Source organism: Monodon monoceros, unplaced genomic scaffold (genome assembly GCF_005190385.1).
Source record: "Monodon monoceros isolate NGI ecotype Baffin Bay Population unplaced genomic scaffold, NGI_Narwhal_1 Super_Scaffold_2, whole genome shotgun sequence".
Lineage (NCBI taxonomy): Eukaryota > Metazoa > Chordata > Mammalia > Artiodactyla > Monodontidae > Monodon > Monodon monoceros.
Window position 1 is genome coordinate 23333920 of NW_021703776.1, and position 12153 is coordinate 23346072.

At 35.1% G+C, this 12153-nt stretch overlaps 1 protein-coding gene across 1 annotated transcript in view; it reads right to left on the reverse strand.

Annotated features, from left to right (window-relative positions):
- SEMA3C (semaphorin 3C) overlaps nucleotides 1-12153 on the reverse strand; it is a 177637-nt gene that overhangs the window by 16574 nt on the left and 148910 nt on the right. Inside the window, exons 13-15 of the mRNA XM_029233741.1 lie at nucleotides 9892-9980; nucleotides 6871-6912; nucleotides 3373-3530 (exon numbers count right to left, since the gene is read on the reverse strand). Coding sequence (XP_029089574.1) covers nucleotides 3373-3530; nucleotides 6871-6912; nucleotides 9892-9980 — 289 coding nt within the window. The remainder of the gene's footprint in view (nucleotides 1-3372; nucleotides 3531-6870; nucleotides 6913-9891; nucleotides 9981-12153) is intronic.

Genomic DNA, 12153 nt, shown 5'->3' on the forward strand with positions numbered 1-12153 from the left:
CCCCCCCACCCCTGTTCTCAGAGGGCGGGGGACCTCACCTGGGATCCCAGCAGGCTTCTTGGGCATGAGTGGGCAGGGAAATGCCGTCCTCTCGTCTCCTGCTCCTCTGGTCTGGGAGGGCCCCTCCTGCCTGCCTCTCCTGATCTCCCTGGCCTCAGGGGTGCAGATCCTATCTGGCTTCCACTCCTCCTATCCCCTCAGTCCCCCTATGTCCTGCTGGTTCACTTTGGGGTTCCTCCTGTCTCCTTCAGCATCAGAGTCCCCCACCAGTGGCCAGCAGTTGCCCTAGTTGTGGGGAGACACTAACTCTGCATCTTCCCACACGGCCATCTTGACTCCGCCTCCTCTTTATACATTTTGGATAATAACCCCTTATAGGATATATGTTTTGCAAATATTTTCTCCCATTCAGAAGGTTGCCTTTTCATTTTGTTGATGGATTTCTTTGCTGTGCAGAAGCATTTTAGTTTGATATAGTCCCACTTGTTTATTCTTGCTTTCGTTACTTTTGCTTTTGGAGTCAGATCCAAGAACTAATCACCAAGACATATCAAGGAGCTTACCACCTACATTTTCTTTCAGGAGTTTTGTGGTTTCACGTCTTATGTTCAAGTCTTCAGTTCATTTTGAGTAAATATTTGGGTGTGGTGTACAAGAGTAGTCTAGTTTCATTCTTTTGCATGTGGCTGTCCAGTTTTCTCAATACTATTTATTGAAGAGCCTGTCCATTCCACATTGTATATTTTTGGCTCCTTGGTTGTAAATTAATTGAGTATATATGCTTGGGTTTGTTTCTGGGCTCTCTTGTCTCTTCTCTTGATCTATGTTCCGTTTTTATGCCAATGCCATACTGTTCTGATTACTCTAGCTTTGTAGTATAGCCTAAAGTCAGGGAGCATGATTCAACCAGCTTTTTCTTCTTCCTCAAGATTCCTGTGGATATTCAGGGTCTTTTGTGGTTCCATACAAACTTTAGGATTGCGTGTTCTATTTCTGTGAAAAATGTCATTGGAATTTTGATAGGGGTTACCTTTAATCTGTAGACTTTGAAATTATCCAGGCCACTTTTCCCTACTCCACATTCATATTTCTAATTGCCTACACAACATCTCCACTTGAATATCTCATAGGCAGCATTAACTTAACATTATCTTTCTCCCCACAAACCTGCTCCTTCCACAGTCTTCTCTTTCTCAGGAAATGACATGTACATACTTCCGATACTCAGCTCTGAAAACTTGCTCATTTCTGAGTCCTCTATTTCTCTAACATCCCTACATGTAATATGTCAGCAGATTCTGTGAACCCTTGAACCCTATCCAGAATCAGATCACTTTTGGCTACCTCCACTTCTATCATCCCTTTGCAAGCCAACATTGTATCTCACTTGGATCATTAGTTAGTAGCCTAACTGTCTTGCAGCTTCTATTTCTTCTTTCCCACATCTTCTTCCCATCTCAAGACCTCAATCACAGCCAAACCCAACCAGACGATCTTTTTAAACCAAAAGTCAAATAATATCACTCCTGAGCTCAAATACTCTCAGCAGTTTCCCATTTAACTCTAAATAAAGGACCTTCAATGATTTACTACGTCCTATGTCATCTGGCATTCTGATCCCTTTTCTTCCTACCCTTTTTTTTCTCATTCCAGTATTGCCCCATTAGTCTTGGTGTTGTTTTTTGGACAATCCTGGCACACTTAAGCTTTAAGGATTTCTGGCCCCTCTCTCCGAAATGCTGTTCTCCCGAATAATGGTGGTATCACCTCATGGTATCATTCCTCATCACATTCAAGCCTTTGTTCAAATATACCTTCAGTAAGGCCTCCCCTGCCCACCCATTTAACAATGCAATCCCCTGCTTCCACATGCCCTATCTCCTTTCCCTGCTCTTTTAAAAGTTATAGGCCTTATCATTATTTGATATACTGGAGGGTTTCTTTCTTTATTTGTTAATTGTCTGTATTCCCCCTCTAGAACTTATGATCCCTCAAGGCAGAGATTTTTGTCCTTTTGTTGTTATTATTTTTCATGTTATATGCCTAGCTCTAGAATACTGCCTGGCAAATAATTGTCTCATGATACAAATTTATTGAAGTAATAGATAAAAAGATCAGAATAATCTTGATATGCAGAAGTGCTAGGGTTGTTTTAATCTGTCAAGTCCTTAAAGGCCTATATCTTTTTTTTGTTGTTTGTTTGTTTGTTTTGTGGTATGCGGGCCTCTCACTGTTGTGGCCTCTCCCATTGAGGAGCACAGGCTCTGGATGTGCAGGCTCAGCAGCCATGGCTCACGGGCCCAGCTGCTCCGCAGCATGTGGGATCTTCCCGGACCGGGGAACAAACCCATGTCCCCTGCATCGGCAGGCGGACTCTCAACCACTGTGCCACCAGGGAAGCCCAGGCCTATATCTTTAACAGAGAATAAAGGAGCTATAAAACACCATCACCCCAGTGATTTTACTTGAAATATCACTGGTGCTCAAGGCTTGTCCTATTTGCTCTCTCCTGATGACCTGTGTTTTATAGGTTTCCCTCCTGTCACCCATCATGACCCATATCAAATTTTGACTGAAAATAGCTGACCTTGGTTAAACCTAAATTCTGCTTATTCTTTGTTTTATAATTTCACTACTGGTGTTTCCTTCCAACTTGGTGCAAGTTGGTTCAGAGTTTCCTGCCTAAGTCTTCTCTTGGATAAAAGGCACTATGCCTCAGACTGCCTTAACCTCTTAATCTAACCAGCAATCATGCACTCACCATTCTAAGGGGTAAAGCATGGTCATCAAGGTTTTGAAAGTGTTCATGGTACCCATTCTGGAGCGATGCTCCTGTTGCCTGAAGTAGGACAAGCATTTGATTACAGGGGAATTAAGCGGCCAGGGAAATCCTAGGAAAGTTAGATTTAAGGATATCTGAAGCATATAAAACAAAAAAGATAAAAATTAGGTAATGTGAGAGTTAAATGCTGCTTGAAATATTTGAGGTGGGGATTGTGTTGCAGAGGAATGTTAAAAGGAGAAAGGAATTTTTCCAAAGTACTGCATTCTAATATGTCTGTGAGAATCTCAAGTTATAAAGCAGGGCCATTTTCTGTTTTGTTGTTGCTGTTTTTTTTTAATATGTTAATCCCAAACTCCTAATTTATCTCCTCCCAACTCCCACCCCTCTGTCTCCCTTGGTAACCATAAGTTTGTTTTCTATGAATGGCCATTTTCTTCATTCAAAGACTACATATGGTACTAAACTTAGCTACTACTTTTAGTATCATTTTAAAGAGTACTACAATAGAACTGATTTAAATAATGTGGAGCATTGCTTAATTGTCTGATGATGTCAATTTTGATTTTCAGCTGAATATTAATACTCACCGTTTCCCGGTTGGATAGAACCTAGAGCAAGCATGGCCATCCCAGGCGCAGTAAGGGTCTCTTGCCAGGCAGCAGTCAGCGCAGGCTGTACCGTAGATGTGGCAGCGATGCAGAGACACTTGGGAAAGTCCTTCATTGGAGCTCACATACAACTGTTGCTATTAGAAGAATGATGGTGATTTATTTCAGATGTGGAAGTTAAAAGTGGGCTTCCAGCAGGAACACAATATAATACATGCCCACAAACCCTTGGATTCTTTTTGAAATAGACTAAAAACAAGAAGCAAAGTACAGAAGGGTATAAAGCCAAAATAAATAGAATTTTCCTACGTTAATATGCCTATAACATTACCACTTTCCTGTTTAAAAAAAAAGTTCAGAGCACCATGTAGAATGGTAATGTATTTTAGACATTGGGATTCATTGTTCTCTCAGATTTGAGCTAATGTATTACAGATTTAAATTATGATGTTTGCCTTTTTTCTTTGAATGCTGTCTCTTGGCAAAGCACAAGACAGCTTTCTTATTCTTCAAGTCTGGCAAACCATCACCTTGTAAATTTGAAAAAGTAGAGTCTAAAATAAAGGGCACTTTTATGTTTAGAAAAAATAGATGGTAAATATTAGATAAAAATATTAGATAAAAAAAATTTCACATGCCTTTGAAAGTGACTTATTACTGAGAGCAATTTTAAAATTATTTAGAAGACTGTAAGTATTTATATTTAGACGTTTTAAACTTTCTGTATGATCCCAAGATCTTCAGCAGCCTAAGTCATAAATAAAGATTTCATCCTCCTTCATTTGTACAGTGTCAAGAGCTTATTATGATATTTCTCCAACTCTTTTAGCTGTGCATAAAGCAGTTCTCAGGAGTTGAAGGGATGTTTCTAATTCACAGTCCTTATTTTACAAAGGACAGATAATATGTAATTCAAGTTAACATAGAATTTCTAAGCTGGAACTTGAATACATGCACATGTGCACACATATGTGTGTGTATGTGTGTGTGTCTGTATGTATATATGTATATAAATTTAGAAATTATATATAAATTTAAATATTATATATAAATTATATATGAAAATATTTAAAAATTATATATAAATTTAAAAATTATATGTAGATTTAAAATTAAATCAGTGAGGGCACCATCGGTCTATCAGGTTCTGGAGGCACATCTCTGAGATTCAGATCCCAGCTACCACAAATTTGCTGGTTAACTTTTCTGAATCTCAGCTTCCTCTTTGGTAAGACTGAGACAATATAGCACTTACTCCATAGATTTTATGTAAGAACTAAATATAAGGGCTAACTCCACATAAAATGCTTAGAATAGTTTCTGGCACCTAAATGCTTAATGAATATTAAGCAATAGTATTAGTAAGCTACCAATGAACAAGCTAGCAATTTATACATTTTCAATTCTAATTAATCATTTGAATCACATCTCAGCCTAGCACACGTAATATAAAATAATTATTTTATTCAGATCAATGAATTTTTCAGAAAATAGGCTGAAAATTACTGATTCCCATTTGAGACATTCAAGCTATAAGAAAACAACTGCATGTTTTGACGATAATCATTTCTCTAGAAATATTTGAAATAAATGTTCATTGAGTACATTAATAAATAATACAGTGAATGCATCAACCTCATTAAAATATTTCAAGGAAACTTGTTTATTTGAGGAAAGGATACAGGTAATTCCATTCTAGAAATTATCTTTTTTATTAATCTATTTTCTGCTATATGGAATGCAAGGATAAATTAGAGAATAAAGGAGCATAAAATGAAAAATAAAATTTTTAGTTTGAGCGTTAGAGAAGGTACTAAATTCGTGGAATTTAAATATATATAAAATACCATTGGCAATTTGTAGTTCTTTCACACTGAAAAAATAATGCAATACATAGTTGTGTAAATGAATTCTCCCCCAAATCAAACAATTACCTTGCCCTGAATCTAATTGCTTTAATTAAACATTTTAAATTACCTACAATATAAGATGTTGAAACAAATTTAATACTCAGTCTTTCCAGTGTATGTTTGTGCTGTACACTGCAATTTAATGGAATGGATTGTGTATTACAAGTTCACCAGTTGAATTATGAGCTGAAACCTATAATTGTATACTGTACTACTATGTCACACAAATGGCTTTGTGTCCATTTTGAATCTTGCTCTGATACTTTCTCCTTCCATTAAACTACTGTAAACAAAGGGATTCCATGCTGACTTCAAAGACAATTCTGACTTGGGATCAGCTCCCTAGGACACTGGGGAAAATGACAAATGGCTTCTTGTTACTTGGGAAAATGTTTGTTATGCACCATACAAACATTTTTACAGATGAGATCTTTAGCTCCCTTGTACCCTATTTATTTTTCTTCATAAAATTTAGTCAAGTGAAAAGAGTACGAGACTAACTGTGGAATACTTCTTTATCTGTAACAGACCAAATATGGTGAAGAACACTAAAGTTATATCATCAGTTATGCCAACACATAAAACCTTTATTCCATATTCCAAGAAAAATAAGTCTTAGGCTCTTACAAACAGCAGTTACCGAAGACCCACTTTGTTTTAGGTCATTTATATAAGTTAACTCATTTGTGAGAAAGCATTACCTTGCAGAGGCAGAAATTTAGGTCAGTGAAGTAAAATAATTTGTTTATAATTTAAGGTCACGTTGGGGTTCAAATGCATGTCAGTCCCATTCTGAAGCCTACCCCATTTTTGACTATACTGCTCTGCCCCTTAGAACTTTTGTTTTAGAGATAGCAACTTTGGGGTCTGGAGAGGTGCATGTTTTGCACATGTAGAGATTGGAATTGGGCTTTTCCTCTCCATGGTCATTGTGTATTTGCGTGTGAAGGCACAAATTAGAAGATCAAACATTTCTGATAATCATAGTAAAACATTTATTCCCCAGATCCGGAACCCTGATATGGCTTAGATTTGAGACGTTCAGATTTTTTAAATGACATGTAAACCCTATAAAATAGCACTTCCTTAGAAATAAGCATAAAAGAATGCACTGCATATTTCAAACATGTGACAGCAACAGGAACTCAAAAGAGTATTGATTACTCATTCCAAGTCCCTGAGAAGGTTCGTGATGCTACAGTAGCCCAAACATTATGCTAAATTCTTCCTTCAGAAAGATTATTTTTATTTTGGTTGGCTTCATACACTGTAATATTTGAGAATAGGGGATATACAAATGTTGGAATATCTTGCTGCATATATATATATATATATATATATATAAATATATATATATTCTACTCTGATGAACTTCTGTACAAAAATAAGCCTATTTTGTCTTCCACTAAAGCTAAATTCCATATCAAAAGTAAGTGTGTGGTATACTATGAACAGTATTAATAATTTTGCTAATAGTAAAATTAAATTTTCAGAAATTATAAAACACATTCTTCCACAATAGTAAAATTTTTAAATACAAAGAAAATAAAAATGGGGTTGTTTTTACCTTTTTGGATGAAATTTTCATTGTTGTTATAGGAGCATGATTCTAAAAAGTTAGAAAAACATTGTTAGTTGCTCAAATAATCCTTAAAACAGATTTTACGTTCAAAAACTTTCCTTGTTTCTGTTAAAATTCAAGAAATCATCATTTCTCTGTATATGCACATATAGTTTCAAAGTTTAGCAGTAATTGTCTATAAAGTACATTTCCTCTGTTTGGAATAAGGACAGATTTGTTACACAAATAATAGGCCTAAACTAAAAAAAGTGGCAATTATAACACATCTATCAATATAGTCATTAGAAAAAAATGAAAATTTGAGAAATTTCAGAGAATTGAAAAAACCGTATCTTGGAATATTGAACACAGCGCATAACTCAGGATTGGATCTGGGTACTTGGGGTGGGGGGCTGTGGAATGGTACCCCTCCTCAACACAGCACTTTGCATAAGATACTATTGTTCAGCTGCCAAATGTTGCTATGCCAAGAAGTATTTGCCTGAGCCATACTTATTCTCTTTGTTGAATACAAAGAAATATTGTTAGGTAAGGTCCTCTTTTGATAAATGTGAATTAGTGAAAGAACCTAAGAGTTATCTGAAATAGTCAGCCTTTCTGAAAGTTCCTCTATTCTTAACTTTACTTCTTAAACATTATTAGTTCCTTTTAAAGATTAAAAATTAGACTCGTGATAACCTGATAAAGATGTGTGAAGTTTTATTTGAATAAGTCAAGTGGCAACACACTGTCAAAGTCAACTGTGCCCATAATTATTTCACTTTCTGGAGTTGTGTGTTCCTACAAACATTTTAAAAAGAAAATGGTGATATCTTTAAATACTCAGTTGCAACAGATCATGACATTCATTCAGAAATATACACACATACAAAACAAGTTTTGCAATTTATATCCACCAAGGCAACTACAAATAGTTGTACCTCCAATTCAAATTAAGTTTAGGGAAGTTGGACATATTTTCAGAAAATATTCTGAACAGAGGATTAAAAAATATATTATGGTTCTGCGCTCTTTAAAAACAAAGTGCCTGGTTTTTACATTGAGTTTCCTGCAGTATATCAGTGTAACACTTAGCTAAGGAATTTATTTCAGTTTAAATGTATTATTTCCTCAAGTGCCCATCACAGTATATCATACACACCCAATTATTTTCACCTCACCTCAGAAAATGTGACACAAACACCACACTGAAGACAGTAACTGTATTTGGTAACTGTTTCTCTCAATTTAGCCATATCAATCACTGGCACACGCATCCAGAAGGAAGCTCAAACTTCTTTAGTCTCTCTTGGGTTGATGTCCCCCAACATGCATTTTGACTGACTCCATTTTTCCACTGAGAGTTTATTCTTTATGATATAACACCAGCATAACTCATAAGTAGTTAGCACATGATCAGAATAACTCTCATTTCTAAGACCTTTCCGTAGAACACATGTAAAACTCAATTAATGTTTCCTTATTATCAAACTCAATTAATGTTTGTGTCAAACTCACTTAATTAATGTTTCCTTATTATCAAAAAAATATATTTCACAATTAAAAATGGAGTGCTGCAATACGGCCTTCTTGCTATTTTCAAGAAAACTACTGAATAAGGTACTTTATATTATTTTGGCCATCCAAGTTGTCCCTATTGAATTGAATGAGAAGAAATATATTATATATATATATTATATGTAAAATGCAGTTTTGGTTAATCCAATGAAACAAACAATTTCTTTACAAAGCAAGGCACAGAAAAGGCACTTAAATGCACATAGTTAATATTTTATGAGCATAATTTTACTGCACTAACCACAAGGAACCTCATGCCAAAGTTAGTCTAGCATTAAAAATTGTAACCTTAATAACATATTGGGAAATTGCCAGAATTCCTCAGTTTCTGTATTTGATTTGATTTTTAAAATAGTTCTTCATATTTAAAATGTATTAGTAAAATCTAATATCACTGTATCTTGATCACTTATGTGCTTATAAATCCAATATTTTTAGTGACTGGGGGAATATATATTAAGTTAATACATTCTGAGTCCACTCAATAAAGCAAGGCAACTTACTGGACTAGCAATAGTCTGCTCCCAGGGGCTTTGAAGTGCTATTTTTACTCCAGTATAGGCTGACTCTGGTCTTTTGGTGTCCGTGGCCATTGTTTCTTAACTGGTTTGGTTGGAAATAGAAGTTTGCTGTAGGATTGATTCCATACCAAAGTTTCTTTGAAATCCTCTGGCTGTGCTTTACCCATCTTTCCAAATCAGGTAAGAGGGACCACTTAAACTGCAATGACCTATACTTTAAGGAGAGAAGGGTTTGCAGGACATAATGTACCAGCTCTCCAGGCTCACAGACACATAAAGAACTGGCACTCTGCCCTCAGTAGGTTACATCTTACAGGACTGAATTTTCTTCTATGTGCCTGTTTTTTGTTGTGTTTTCTTTTTCTTTTTATCCCAAATTCAAGGACAAAGAGAGTAATACAATGCAATCTCAATTTCAGACAGAACATGAAGTTTTAAGAGACAACATTTGTTTTATTTAACTAGAGTGCCATTTGAGTTGAAAGCAATAAAATAAGAGAAAACAGCAGTTTTTCTTGAAGTTCCTGGCTAAAAAAATATGAGAAAGTTTATCTAACAATCAATAATGTGGAAGAATTTGGGTCTCGGTGGCTTGTGAAGCAAATGATAAAAGCGCTTTCATGGCAAATCTTCTAGACCTTGACCACAAGAACTCATTTTTTAAAAATAATGATGACCAAAATTCTTCAAGTTGTGATGATAGCTAAAAAACTAATTCTTTTATGCTAAGATAACTTAAAATGTTAAAAATTACTTCAGAAGAATATTTGTTATTTCTCATTTTATCTGGTGTTTCCTACCCTCAAAAATTTATAACATTCATTTATTTGATCTTTTATCAATTTTTTTCCCCTCCCCAAGTGATTGTAAGATTAAAGAGTTGCATTTATCATGCGTGTGCTGGGGCTAATAGAATAGATGTTCAAACCTTAAAGACTTCCAACTCCTCCAGAATGAGCTCACCGCTGGCAGAGCTGTTAGAAGGAAGAACAACAACCTTCTGCACAGTACCTCGATCTAAATCAGAGAAAGAAACAATGAGATGTAGGAAACAAAGATATTTAGACATAGACTACTACTGGCTTAGAATTTAGAATATTGTTTATGTAATTACTTAGTCATCAAAAAAGAGATTACATACATTGAGCTATTACCATTTGCAGTACTCTGATTTCATTATAAATCTCATATGTTTAAATTGAGATTATGTAAAATTCAAAAGGAATTAATAGGAACACCTTATATTTTGCACATATTTGGTATAGTCATAATTATGAGAGAAGAAAGGAATGTCCAAATGTCTTATGAAGTTCAAAGTTCTGTTTCTGAACCAAGTGTGTATTCTTGAAATAGTAATACATAACTTTAAGTTTGGCCCTTAAGAATATTACTCCTCCTAACCAACATTATAAAGTGACACTCTCATATTTTTGTTAAAATTGACACATAATGATTTGATTATCGGAGAAAAAATTACTATGAATGAGTTTTTATAATAATTTTATTATAAATCATTAGTACTAGAAATTGACATTTGACCTGTGGCGGTGAGAGATTTTAGACATGGTAAAATGTTTCACTCACAATTCAAAATAATTTTCAAAGCAGAAACATAGCTATGGCTTTATTTCAGATGTGGACACCTATTCATAGAATAATTCTATGATTTTCACAATTATCTTTATCAGTTGGGAATGTTTCTTTGGGTATTTTTAAAATATAGGGAAAATTTCAAAATTACATGAGTCGAATAAACTTAAGCAAATAAAAAACCTACTTGTATTTCTCAATTATAGATTGCCAAAAACAGAGACGCCCAAATAAATGTATTATATATAGAAAATGTTACTTATGTCAAGATTTTTTTTTTTTTTTTGCGGTACGCGGGCCTCTCACTGTTGTGGCCTCTCCCGTTGCGGAGCACAGGCTCCGGACACGCAGGCTCAGCGGCCATGGCTCACGGGCCCAGCCGCTCCGCGGCACGCGGGATCCTCCCGGACCGGAGCACAAACCCGCGTCCCCCGCATTGACAGGCGGACTGTCAACCACTGCGCCACCAGGGAAGCCCTATGTCGAGATTTTTAATTAAGATTGTTTCATATGTAACATAAGCATTTTCTAAACATATAATTATGCCACTCTACCAATCACTTAAATTTTAGGTTTAAAAGAAGCTAGTTGAAATTTAGCAATGTGGGGTTAAAGCAAATTTGTGAGTGATCTGAGAAAGTAAAAATATATTTCCTCACCAAAATATGTTTCCATTAAAATAATTAATGAGCTGCTTCGTGAATATCAAGTCATCACTGTTAAAGTATGAGCATATAACTGTGAATTTATAATTTGGATAGGCACATTATCATCAACAGATACTAAAACATTTTCTAATTCTGTTGAGAAATGTCACTAAGAAGAGGTAACTTGAACTGAGCTGTACAGGACTTTACAACTAGGAATCATTTAGTGATGAATACCAATACCACTAATCTCAAATCTCACATCTCAAGCTGGGCGATCACACAGGCAAGCATTACTCTAACATATAAGATCCTATTTATTGTTTATAGTTTCTATTTTATTAACCTAACTGGAAGATAAAATAATTCTTAATAAAAAATAAACTCTACTTTAAAATTTTACCAACTAACAAACTAAAAAATTAAAACCTACTAAATAATAATAAAACTCTTTATACAGAAAAACGACAGAGATTTTGCCAGAACAAGCCTTGAATCTTGTGAGACTGCGAAGTTTAAGTACCTGATCTTTGAAGTTTCAAACTACGCTCTGTAATTTAAAATTCTCTTCTTAAGCCATACTCAAAAATAAACAAAAATCCTAAAGATTGGCAGGCTCTAGGTGTAATTAAGAAACTTGGAAGTTTCTCTGTTTCACCGTTCAGCTTCCTAAGAATTAGCTCTGTACCAATCTGTACTATTTTCTTGGAAGATAATTAATGCAGGAATGAATTGGAAGCAAAAAAACATTTGGGGATATGGTGCAGAGACACATCACAATTGAAAATGGATAAATGTGATTGAAGGTGTTGCCCATTTTCTATTAAAAATTCATCACAAAGAACAGTGTAAACTTCGACAGGAACAGAATATACCAAAAACCCTAAAATTAAAGCCTTGACATTATAACAGCTAGGGCAGGATTTGTGTGGTATTGTGTGTGTGTGTGTGTG